General features: G+C 44.8%; 1 protein-coding gene across 6 annotated transcripts in view; it reads right to left on the reverse strand.

Annotated features, from left to right (window-relative positions):
- The window catches only part of Ankrd29 (ankyrin repeat domain 29), a 76,884-nt gene extending 64,949 nt beyond the window's left edge, over positions 1-11,935 (reverse strand). For 2 of the 6 annotated variants that reach the window (XM_074070174.1, XM_074070171.1), the window contains exon 1: positions 11,847-11,935. In XM_074070174.1, coding sequence (XP_073926275.1) covers positions 11,847-11,867 — 21 coding nt within the window. In that variant the 5' untranslated portion in view covers positions 11,868-11,935. Of the gene's footprint in view, positions 1-229; positions 452-11,846 lie in introns of those variants that run through there. The other 4 variants (XM_074070175.1, XM_074070173.1, XM_074070172.1 and 1 more) reach the window with 4 other exon arrangements.
- Between the last annotated feature and the right edge of the window lie 1,391 nt (positions 11,936-13,326).

Consider the following 13,326-nt stretch of genomic DNA (forward strand, 5'->3'; position numbering starts at 1 on the left):
ACAAAAGTCTACTTCACCAGGAGTCCCCATCCATGCCCCCACAGGGGTCCTCCCTCTGGCCATGCAAACCCTCTTGGTTACTTTGATAGAGTTGTTTTTAAATTACAAGCCTTCAGCTGGTAGAGGAGAACCAGGCACCAGGGTTGCAAGGCAAATAAGCAAATCAAAACAAATAGATAAAAAAATTGATCAGGGGGCACTCTGGTGGGATGGCTGCAGCCAGACGTACCTAAATGTCTTCCCCATGACCTTAGCCACAGGTGGCAGTGGTGGGAGAGCATGGAAGAGAGGGACGCCCTCTCCCATGTAGAGTATCTCCTCATCTGAGGATGCCTAGGTAAAAGGAGAAAAGCTCTGTTAAGGTGATAAATTATCCCTTGCTTCCCTTTTTAGATGGGGAATCAAGCTTCAAGGATCCCAGAAGGATCCCCCCTTTTGCCTGCTTACTAAAACAGGTAGGACCTTGATCCAGAAAGTCTTTAACGAAAGTGACTCAAGTTTTACTGCACCCAGGCCTGGCCACAGTGTCCTCTGGGAGATGGGGGGAAATGGCCAGAAGGAGGAAACATTAATTATAATACCATTCTTCAATTAGGTATGTTCTGTAAAAAGGAGGGAAGTAGACTGAAGTCCTAAATAGTCAACTTTTCTTTTTCCTAAGAAACCACCCAAAATGACTGAGCAAATGCAGGCTAGATACCCAGACCATGGTGACTCTTTACAAAAGCCCCCAAACTCCCTTGAGGAACCAGAACCAAAAAACCCATCTAATGCTCAAGGACCCCCAATAATGTTAAAGGGGGCCTCCCCCATGACAGAAATAAAATCTCCAGGGGAGCCACAGGGGATATGTCCCACCCTGACGAGATTGGTTGATGCCCCATCAGCTCCCCCTCTACCCTCTTACCCAGCTACCTCATGTCCCCAACATCATCCTACTGGACTCTACCCCCTCCAGTTAATTCCTGGAGGGGATAGGTCTCATGTTCCTTTTAGATTAAGTGAACTTAAAGAAATAAAAAAGGATCTAGGAAATTACACAGAAAACCCAGATCAGTACATCCAGGCATTCAGAGAAGTCAGCCAAAACTTTGAACTGAGTTGGAAGGATGTAATGCTATTGTTATCCCAGACCATTACTTCCCTAGAGAAACAACAAGTACTAGATCAGGCAGTTATAGCTGGGGATGATTATCACTTAGATAAATGTGGCTCTACAGGCCTGTCTTGTACTGGGCCCTCACAGGAGGAGGATGGGGAGGGAAAAGAAAGACAAAGACACTGGATACCTAAAAGGGAACCCGAATTCTCAATTCTGGCAGGAGATCAGGCAGTGCCTAGGTATGATCCTAAGTGGACCCTAAAAATGACAAGGATGAAAGGACCTGTAACCACTGCATCCACTGCATTCTTGAGGGTCTAAGGAGAGCCAAGATAAAACCGCTTAATTACTCCCAAGTCACGGCTGTACAGCAAGGACCCTTAGAAACCTCAGTAGCTTTCCTACAGAGACTTAAGGATGCTTTACAAAAGTATACCAACATTTTACTTGAGTCACAGGAGGAACAGATCATCCTAAAAGATAAATTTCTAACACAGTCAGATCCAGATATCTGTAGAAAGCTTCAAAAACTGGTGGCTGAAGGGAGCAGAGATCTAGACTAATTGGTCCATATAACCACATCCATATACTGTAATAGGGACTTAGAAAAAGAAAAGAAGGACCTGGAAAGGGAAAAGAGAAAGGATAAATGGCAGAAGGTTCTGATCACAGTGCTCAGAGAGGCTCCTCCAGGACAGAGTCCAAACCCGAGGATATGTTTTCAATGTGGACAGGCAGGCCATTTTAGGAGTGCCCCCAGAGGAAGCTACCTCCGGGACCCTGCCCTATTTGCCAGGGAAATCACTGGAAGGCACACTGTCCTCAGTTCCCAGGGGAACCAAGACCAGAGCCTCCCACCCAATGATGGGTCCCAAGGCCTCCCATCCAGGCTCCTGTAACCATAATAAAAGCAGAGGAGCCCCAGGCAATACTTACTATTGAAAAGCACAAGGTCAGCCTCCTTACCAATACTGGAGCCAGCATCTCAGCTATTCCTTTCTCTCCTGAACCCAGGTCCTCCAAGAAAATTACTGTTTGGGGCATATCAGGCCAGCCCCTAGAGCATTATTTCAATCAGCCTCTAGCCTGCTCCTGGGAAGATTTCCACTTCTGTCACTCCTTTTTAATTGTCCCAGAAACCCCTACTCCTCTGCTAGGGTGAGACCTTCTATCTAAATTGGGGGAACAGCTCCTTTTACCTCCAGGAGAGTACTTTTGCTTGCCCTGATAGAGGAACAAGTAGACCCCACAGTGTGGACAGATGGACATACCATGGGACAGACATGAACAGCTGTCCCAATCCTAATTCATCCCAAGGACCGCTCTTGGTTTTCCCATCAAAAACAATATCCTTTAAGATCAGAAGTTAAGGAGGGGCTAATTCCCATAATCAAAGACTTAAAAAGACAGGGACTGCTAATAGAATGCTCCAGACCATATAACACTCCCATTCTCGTGTCAGGAAGGGACCTAACAAATGGAGGCTAGTCCAAGATCTCCGTCTGATCAATGAAGCAGTAACGCTTCTCCACCCTGTAGTTCCAAATCCCTACATACTTTTAGCCCAAATACCTCCAGGTACTGCTTACTACTCTGTCCTGGACTTAAAGGATGCCTTCTTTTGCATTCCCTTACATCCTAAAAGTCAACTTATCTTTGCCACACTAAAGGCTGGACAGGACACCTGGACTGTCCTCTCCCAGGGATTCAGAGACAGCCCCAGTCTCTTTGGGTTGGCTCTAACCCAAGACTTGGCAGAGTGGCAATATCCACGAGCCACTCTACTACAATACGTAGATGACCTCCTCTGTGAACTAACTAAGCCTATCATTTCATGAGCCACTGAATCCTTACTAAACTTCCTAGCAGATAGAGGATATATACTCTCTAAAGAAAAAGCCCAATTGTGTCAGTCTAGGGTTACATATTTAGGTCTTTATATCAAATCCTTAAGGAAACACAAAAGGATCCCCAGCCCTTTATTAAATGGGATGACAAATCAGAAAATACATTCCACCAGTTAGAAAAGGCCCTTATGACAGCTCCAGTCCTTGGTCTCCCAGTACAGGATATGTCTATAAAAAGGGAGGATTGGCCCTGGGAGTGGTGACTCAGCTCCAGGGCATCACTCCCCAGCCAATGGGCCATTAAGTAAAGAATTAGATCAGGTAGCCAAGGGATGGCCAGGACATCTTTGAGCAGTCTCTATAGTTAGCCCTCTATTGCCTAAAGCTGAAAAACTGGTCCTAAACCGGCTCCTGCCAGTCTACACCTGACATGACCTAGGGAAAATTTTAAACTCAAAAGGTAAGTTACTCTAATAGTTTTAGGGATGACAGCATTGATTACAGCCCTAGCTAAAATCAGCCATGGGGTGATTCCCAATCATGTAACTGCAAAAAACCTAACCAAAGTAGTAGAAGGCACCTCAGACCAGGTAGGCCTTGCCATTAAGCACATGCAAAGGTCTTTGTCATCCCTTGCATGTATGGTCATGGACCACAACCTGGTCCTAGGTTTTCTTTTGGCTAAACAAGAGGGATATGTGCCATTACCAATACTTACTGTTGCACATATATAAGCACCTCAGGCTTGTAGAGGAATCTGCAGATTTCATTTTCCAACACGTTAAGTGGCTCCGGGAACAGCCCCTCAAAACTCAGATGTCTACACAGGTATGGCACCAAATAAAATCTTGGTTCCCGCCCAGGGTTCCTACCCTTTCTGGGGACTATAGTTGCCATTATTCTCTTACTGTGTTTGGGCCTTGCATTTTAAGCTTCCTTGTCAAGTTTGTTTCTTCTCACGTAGAATCCATCAAACTACAGATGCCTCTAATGAAGATAAAAATGACCTACTGTGGGGAGCAGAGCAGGAGAAACCTATGAGGACATAATCACACTTGTACTTAATATTCTGTAGGCTGAGTTTTGCACAACCCCATCTGCAGAATAAGACAAGAATAAGATGCTTTTCCTAAGATGTTTATGTCAAATAATCTGTAGGCTGAGATGTGGCAGAGCCCAGCTGCATAAGAGAGCTAGAAGGCAAGATGCAACTCAGCTGCTTTTCCTAGGTTGTTTAATGCAGGTTTCTCCTGTTACAATGTCATGCCCCTCCCTGAGAACTGCTGCTCCACCTCCTTGTTTACCACTGGGTATAAAAGATTCGCTGAAGGAGAACGTGAGGCTTTTTGGATGGGGGAGGTTTTTTAAGGGGGGGTTTTCTTGGCTGAAGAGAAATTGCTGGAGGGAGGATTGCTGAAGGGAAGAATGGCTAAAGGGAAAAGAATTGCTGAAGGAGAACTGCTAAAGGAGAATTGCTAAAGAGGGGTTAATAGAATTGGTTGGCAGCTTGTGAGGGGACTGTGTGGCTGCTGTTGTTTGTCTGCAAATGTGAGGGCTGAGACTTTAAGAAAGCTAAAGAGAGAACAAGGGACAGTGCAAGTCTGCACTGAGAACTTTATACATAGGCTTTAGAAAAGCTAAGAGAAAACATGGGACAGAGCGAGTCTAAGGAAAGAGACTTTAAAGAATAGAAAAGAAGACTTTAGAAGTGAGGTTTTAAAGACGAAAGAAGAAAGACTTTAGAAACAAGGTTTTGAAGAATTGTACAAGAGTAAGGCCTTAAAGAATAAAGATAGAGAAAAGAAGCAGAGTAAGTGAAGAGACTAATAGAGAATAGAAGCAATGAGGCTGTTGTGTATCTCCATCCAAGTGCCCAACACACCTGGCCCCAACTTTCTGTCTGTCTGTCTGTCCTGTGTCCTTTCTGCATCTCTCTTCACCCCTAGTTAGCCCAGTTAGGTTCAGTAGTAAACAGGAGTGAAAAAAACTCACTTCAACCTACTATTGCAGTGCTCTCAATAACTCTTTCACGGTCAGCCCTGATGCTGCGGGCCCCTTCATCACCCCCTGTCAACAAGAAGCCGTCACTGAATAGACTTCTTCATCCCTATCCCTAACAGCAGTTCAGGCGGTCACTGAGAGGGGGGAATTGAAGGACAGACTGCAGGAAGCTGCAGGTGATAACTGAACAAGGAGATACTTCTCCTTCCCAGGAAATGTCTGTCTGCACCTGAGAGACATCTCCACCCTTGGGCAATACAAAAAATGCTATAAAACCCAATCTCCAACCTGACCCACAGGACCACTGGTTTCCAGGTCCCCCTGGATGCCCCCATTCAGCCTTTCTCTTCTCTTCTCTACAAATAAAATCTTTCTGACCTCTGCTGCTGGAGTCCACCTGTGCTTTCATTCCCAGAGTGGACCCAAGAACCCCAACACCTGAAGATTCCTGCATGTCTTCTGTGCATCATTTTCAAAGAATACAATTTGATGACCATCACAACCATCTATTCCAGCACATTTCATCATCCCTAAAAGAAACCTAATACCTACTTACCCATTAACAGTCACATCCCATTCACTTCTCTCCCCCAGCCACTCACCACCACTAATCTACTTTCTGTGTCTATAAATTTGCCTATTTTGGACATTTCAAACAATATGTGGTCTTGCTCCCTGTTTGCAAGGATCATCTCTTTATAGAATGCATTTGTGCTTCATTCCTTTTTATTGCTGAATAATATCCTACGGTATGGATGTACTATGCTATGGACTGAGTGTTTGTAACCCTTGCAGATTCATATGTCAAACTGCCAAATCTTGAGGGCCTTGACCCCAGCCCTAGTGAGTACAGAAGGCAGCACATCAATCCAAAGGGTACTCATTACGTTCCTCTCTTAAGATCTATTGGCAATTGCCTGGCTAGGTTTTGGTCTTGCTTGAGACCTATCACCTCTTTCTTTCTCCTAATTCTCTCATTTGGAATGAAATGTGTATCTTATGCCTGTCCCACCATTGCATTTTGGAAGCACTTAAGTTGTTTGCTTTCACACGCTCACAGCTGGAGAGAACTTTGCCTCAAGAAGAATTGCACCTCAAGTGTCACCCATATCTGATTGAAATGATTTATTTTATTTTTGCAGTACTGGGGTTTGAACTCAGGGCCTACACTTTGAACTATTCCACCAGCCCTTTGTGATGGGTTTTTTTGAGATAGGGTCTCTCAAACTATTTGACTGGGCTGGCTCTGAACTATAATCCTCCTGATCTCTGCCTCCTTAGTAGCTAGGACTACAGGTGCAAACCACCAACACCCAGCTAGTCATTTAAACTCTAAGTTTAAAAGAGTAATGTGGGCCTTAAAATGATATTTATTTATTTATTTATTTTTTGTTTTATTCATATGTGCATACAATGTTTGGGTCGTTTCTCTCCCCTTCCCCCGACCCTTCCCCAAACCCCTCCCTTTCCCCCCCACACCCTTGCTACCAGGCAGAAACTATTTTGCCCTTATCTTTAATTTCGTTGAAGAGAGAGTATAAGCAATAATAGGAAGGACCAAGGGTTTTTGCTGGTTGAGATAAGGATAGCTATACAGAGAGTTGACTTGCATTGATTTCCTGTGAATGTGTGTTACCTTCTAGGTTAATTCTTCTCTAACTAACCTTTTCTCTAGTTCCTGGTCCCCCTCTCCTATTGGCCTCTGTCACTTTAAAGTATCTGCATTAGTTTCTCTGCATTGAGGGCAACAAGTGCTATCTAGGTTTTTGGGTGTCTAACCTATCCTCATACCTCCCTTGTGTGCTCTTGCTTTATCATGTGATCAAAGTCCAATCTCCTTGTTGTGTTTGCCCTTGATCTAATGTCCACATATGAGGGAGAACATACGATTTTTGGTCTTTTGGGCCAGGCTAACCTCACTCACAATGTTGTTCTCCAGTTCCATCCATTTACTTGTGAATGATAACATTTCATTCTTCTTCATGGCTGCATAAAATTCCATTGTGTATAAATACCACATTTTCTTAATCTATTCATCAATAGTGGGCATCTTGGCTGTTTTCTTATCTTAGCTATTGTGAATAGTGCTGCAATAAACATGGGTGTGCAAGTGCCTCTAGAGTAACCTGTGTCACATTCTTTTGGGTATATCCCCAAGAGTGGTATTGCTGGATCTTATGGTAGATCTATGTTTAGATTTTTAAGAAGCCTCCAAATTTTTTTCTAGAGTGGTTGTACTAGTTTGCATTCCTACCAGCAGTGTAAGAGGGTTCCTTTTTCCCTGCATCCTCGCCAACACCTGTTGCTAGTGGTGTTGCTAATGATGGCTATTCTAACAGAGGTGAGGTGGAATCTTAGTGTGGTTTTAATCTGCATTTCCTTTATTGCTAGAGATGGTGAGCATTTTTTCACATGTTTTTTGGCCATCTGAATTTCTTCTTTTGAGAAAGTTCTGTTTAGTTCACTTTCTTTATTGGTTCATGAATTTTGGGAGAATTTAGTTTTTTAAGTTCCCTATATATTCTGGTTATCAGTCCTTTGTCTGATGTGTAGCCTGCAAATATTTTCTCCCACTCTGTTGATGGTCTCTTCAGTTTAGAGAACAGTTCTTTTGTTGAGCAGAAGCTTTTTAGTTTTATGAAGTCCCATTTATCTATGCTATCTCTTAGTTGCTGTGCTGCTGGGGTTCCATTGAGAAAGTACTTGCCTATACCTATTAGTTCCAAAGTATTGAAATGATATTTAAATGAGACTTTGGACTTCAGAGTTGAAGACTTGTAGGGCTGTTTCAGGCAATGAGGTCATAAATTTTGGCAAGTCAGAGAATGTTGTGGGTTAAATGTTTCTTTAATTCATATGTTGAAGTTCAAACCCCCAATGTGATGGCATTAGGAGGTGGTAGTCTTTGGGGGTAGATTATGTTTGAATAAGGTCACAAAGTAGTCCCCATGATGGGATGAATGCCCTTATAAGAAGAGGAAGAGACACCATAGTTTTCTTTTTCTATCATTCGGGGAAACAGGTAACAAGCAGGTGGCAAGCTGCAAGACAGGAAAAGGCCCTCACCTGACAACTGAATTTGGCAGCATCTTGGTCTTGCGCTTCCCAGCCTCTAGAACTGTGAGAACTAAATGTCAGTTGTCTAAGCCTCCCAATCTATGTTATTTACAGCATACTGTATCATCACTTGTTGGACATTTGGATTATTTCCATTTTTTAGTTATTATGAATACTACCACTATGAATGGATATATAAGTTTTTGTGTGAACATATGTTTTCATTTCTCCTGGGTATATATCTAGGAGTAGAACTGCTAAATCATGTGGTTTTAAATTTTATTTATTTATTTTGGTGATATTATAAGAGGTGCTTGAACTGCTTTTGCTGAAAAGAACTTCCTTACTTGGGTCATGAATGAACTAAACACAGGAGAAAAGCTTGGCATCTCTGTCTTCATTTTGTACCTGTTGCCCTTTGCTCTGAACCATTGTCTCCTGCAGCTGAACGGGAAGATCACTCTAAAGCAGGTTATAAGGTTATAAGGACACGAGAAGTTGCTAGTTAAGCCATAAAATGGGTCCAGGGCCAAGATAAAAGGCCCCACATGGAGATAACTACCTATTCCTACCTTTCTTTGTCTCCTTCCGTAAACAGACTTCCCAACACAGGTCCCCCGCTGCTCCCACCTAAACAGCCCTGATCCCTAACCCCCAATGTGAGCCCACCTATTAGCAACCAGCACGTTCACCATAACCTGATTCACTGCACTGCCCTATAAGAATCCTGTAATTTCACTCCTCTGGGCCCAGAATTTTGAGTGTGAGCTCATCTGGGACCACTGGCATTAAATAAAGTCTGAGTTCTCCTACTCCTCTGAGTGTCACTTGGTTTCTCGTTCCTACTTCTCTGAGTGTCACTCAGTTTCTCATTGAACAGTATTTCCACAGCCACCTTGGAATCAAGGAAGGACAGGAATAATCAATAACATCTTCATGACAAGGGCCTGGAACTCCCCCTAAAGGACAACAGAGCCTTGCAGGACAAACCATCCCTCCAAATGAGGACAATTATCTATAATCATGTTGCTATACCCTGGAGGAGAAATCATCTCATGGGAACCAGATTGCTCCCCTTAAGTGATGACAGTGATAACATCTTCTCCAGAACTCTTCTTGGGAACCCTCAGACTGAGATAATGGTCAACAACATGAGAATCACCAAAGTGTGATGGGAAGGGGACATGAAGAAATGGGGATGATACTGACTTAGGTTTAATTCAAAAACCATCAATGGGGGGGGCGGAGTGGGTGGTAAGGGAGGGGGTGGGGGCAGGGGGGAGAAATGACCCAAGCCTTGTATGCACATATGAATAATAAAAGAAAAAAAAAACCATCAACACTGATCTAAGGTGTGGGAAGGATATGATGGCAATCAATACATAGTCCCTGGCCTCAGAGAGGGAGGAAGAAAAACATGTCACTGCAGAACGATTATTAATGGGGGAAAATGCAAAATGTGATTAAGGTCCAGAACAGGGATAGAGTCCAAAAGATCAGGAAATAAAGAACAAATAAAGAAAGAACACACCTGTGACTAGGACCATTTAACTATGCATACCTGTCTCCTGCCTCCAGTTCTCTTGTCCACATAGGTCATGTCTATACCCCAAAGACTGCTGAAGATGGGGTGAGTGGTTACTTTGCCTCTTTCCATGGCTTGTCAGCTTGTTGAAAGCCATGTAATAAATCTCCTTTCTCTGCTTCCATCATGCCTTTTTATTTGGCATATAGGGGTGAGTGGCTGGACTTGGCATATGGAAGCCCAGGAGTTTGGGACTTGGGTATAAAATCTAGTTTCAATACTGGGATTTGAACTTAGAGTTCAAGTTTGCTAGGCAGGCACTCTTACCACTTAAGCCACTCCACCAGCTCTTTTTTTGTGATGGGTTTTTCTGAGATAGAAAACTATTTGCCAGCGCTGTCTTAGAACGGTGATCTTCCTGATCTCTGCCTCAGGAGTAGCTAGGATTACAGGCATGAGTCGCAGGCGCCCAGCTGTGTTTTAAATATTTTGAAGACTGACCAGACTGTTTTTTTTTTTCTTTAATGATTGCCATCATTTTTAATTCCTACCAGTAAGGTATGAGGGTTCCAATTTCTCTACATCCTTGCCAACTGTTGTCATTGTCTTGCTGATTAGTCATCCAGTGGGAGTGAAGCAGTACCTCATTATGGTTTTGATTTTGCATCTCCCTGATGGTGAATGGTGTTGAGCATCTTTTTAGGTGCTTATTGGCTATCTGTACATCTTGGGAGAAAGTTCTATTCAGATCCTTTGCCCAATTTCAAATTGAGTTATCTGTCTTTATATTGTTAATTGTCTGTTGCCACTTAAAGATGCTGTTTCTTTGTAAAGATGTAAAGATGTAAATCAAACAAAACAAAACCCCCCAAACCATTGATCAATTCTGGATTCCTACTGCAGCCACTGCCTTTTAAAAAGAAATTCCCATTTCTTGCAGAATTTCTTGAAAGAGCTTCCTACAGTTGTGGTTTCTGCCACTGTCTTTTCAGGCTGTTGCAACTTGGCCCCTGAACCTAACAACAGTTCACTGACACTGCTTTTGGCAAGGTCAGCAGTGGCTGTTCTGTTATTAAATCATGGACTTTTCCATTCTTAGCTTGATCTCCCTATGGTGTTTAACACTACGGCCCTCTTCATTTTTACAGAAAGACTAGAGATGCTTGGCTTAAGTGATAGCACATCCTTCCGACTTTTCTTATCTTTCTCACTGGGCTTCACTTATCCTAATTCTTAGATTTTGATATTCTTGAAGATTTTGTCCTCATCACTAGGCAAGTATGGTCATCCTCCTGAGTTCAATTACCACTTAATGTTGCTGCCTGGACTTCCTTCAAAGTTTCCCCATCTACTCATCACACTTCTATGGGGATTCCCATTCATCTTCAAAATTTTCTCTCAAACCAAACGTTTTATCTTTACCTCTTTCCTTCCTTACTCAGTGAAAAACACCAGTAACTGAATTCTGACAACTGAAACAAATTTCAGTCATTCCCATCTACTTTCTCCCTCCTTCCTTACAGCCTATGCCCTGGCCCAGTACCATTCTTCAGGAGACGACAATACCCTCCTGATTGGTCTGCCAACTAAAGCCAGAGATCTTTCTAACATGCAAAACCTCGCCCGGTAATTACTCTGTTCACATGAGCTATTCCAAGAGATGGGACTACAGTGGCTTTGGAGTCAGACACACTCTGGTGGAAGACTAACTTTAGTCTCTATGCCTCAGTTTTCTCATTTTAAGAAAAGTAGGGCCACAGACAGCACCATCTCATAGACCTTTCTGAGGACCGGTTCAGCCTGGCACATTTTAAGTGCTCAATCTATTTTAACTATTATTCCATTAAAACCGTTCAGTACAGGCAAATCAATGAGCCCCACTTTCATCCTAAAGTGTGGGGATTAAATGGAATGACTTCAAGGAACTCTTTTAAGACCAGACTCCTTCCACACGGTCGCCAGGTAATCAAATGCAGCTCCGCTCAGCACTGGCCCCTCAGCGGGAGGGTCTGGATCCTGCGGCCTCGCCCCCACCCCGGCCCTGTTACCCCGGCGACAGCCCTGCTGCCCACCCGGGCTCAGCCGACCTGCGCAGCCTTAAGTGTCGAAGCCTTTCACGAGAGGCAGACACAGCAGGACGCATCTGAGCCCCAGGACGCATCTGAGCCCCACTGCTTCCTTCCTTGCCTGGCCGGTAGCTTGGGGACTCCGGGCAGCGCCCCGCTCCAGCCTGCCGGTCCGCGGCGCCACGGGCGGGTGCGGGATGCGGGTCGTCAGCCTAGCGCGCAATTGTACCGCAGTACACAGCGCTCACCTTGAAGGACATCCTGCACATGTCCGCGGCGGTCCCCGCGAGGGCCGGCGCGCTGCGGCCAGGCGCCCGCCTCTTCCCGGCCCTCCCCTTGCCCGGCGGGTTCCGCAGAGGGGCGGCCCCGCGGCGCCGCGCGCTCCCGCCTCCTGGTCCCGGCGCCTCCTCCGCCCGCCCGGCGCCGCCACGCAATCCGCGCTCGCACTGCGCAGGGGTGGCGCGCGGACACGCCCCGCACTGCGCGTGCACACGCACACACTCCAGACTGCGCGTGCACTGCGCACGGGGTGCCGCGCCGACACGCCCCACATTGCGCGTGCACACGCGCGCACACACACACTCCCAGCTCCGCACACTGCAGTCTTCACTGTCTACACACACAACGCTCTCCACACCTCACATTCTTTACACACCCACACTCCACACCAATGCCAGACTGTACACACCACACACACACACACACAAAGCTCTCCACACTCAGGCTTACACACCCACATCTACACTGGCACACATACTTTCCAGACCATATGAACATTCTGCATCCCACACAGGTAAGTTCATATACAGAGCATTCATTCTCCACTCAGATGAAAAGACTAAGGCTCTGAGAGATGGAGTAATTTGCTAATGGTTGATTAAAGGCTAGACTTTTGTCTGGCTTCAAAGTCCTTTTCCTTCCACTACCACACTTGCACCTGGAAGTTGTTTTGGCAGCGTCTCTGGCCAGGGTGCTGATGGGATTGTCAGTCTCTGGAAAGAATATGTCTAACACACTATCCCACACACCTGGCTGATGGAATTCTTGATAGTCTATATGCTCCATAGACCATCCCGCACACCTGGTTAGGTTCATCTTCATAAAAACAGCCCCCACACAGAACAAAACCCTGTTTTGTCATAGCCAGGCAAAGCTTTCTAAAATGGCCCACTTTAAAATTTAATGTTGATCCTTCTAGTTCTTTAGAAATAACCCACTTTCGATCTATTGAATGTGTACTCCTTTCCTAATAAACTTTACTATCACTTTCACTACAAAATATAAATAAAATAAAATTTAATGGTGACCCACTGGGCCTAAGATGAAGGAAATCCACATAGCCCACTTCCTTATCTAAATGATTTTTCACTACCCAGAGACTCTCTCTGTTGCATCCTTCCGGTGTTATCCCTCCCTCACATCCCTACGGTTCTATCCTCTCTTCTGTCTCCTCTAAGCCAAACCGTGACCCATCCAAGATGTTACCTGAAGCTCAAGCACCTTTTCCTCCCCTCAGCCCCTCCATCATCAACTTGCTGAGCCCCTGCTCACATCCACTGTGTACCTCAGCCCTCAGCCCCCACTCCATGGAGCCTGTGCCTGCTCTCATCTTTCCCTTCCCTTTTGATTTCCCCAGCAGAGTAAAATTCTTCAAGGTTGGACCCTGTGTCTTATGTCTTTTGTTTCTTCAAAGGCTACTTTTTTGGCTGACCAAAAACTTAGGAATCA

The sequence above is a fragment of the Castor canadensis genome, chromosome 4 (assembly GCF_047511655.1).
Source record: "Castor canadensis chromosome 4, mCasCan1.hap1v2, whole genome shotgun sequence".
NCBI lineage: Eukaryota > Metazoa > Chordata > Mammalia > Rodentia > Castoridae > Castor > Castor canadensis.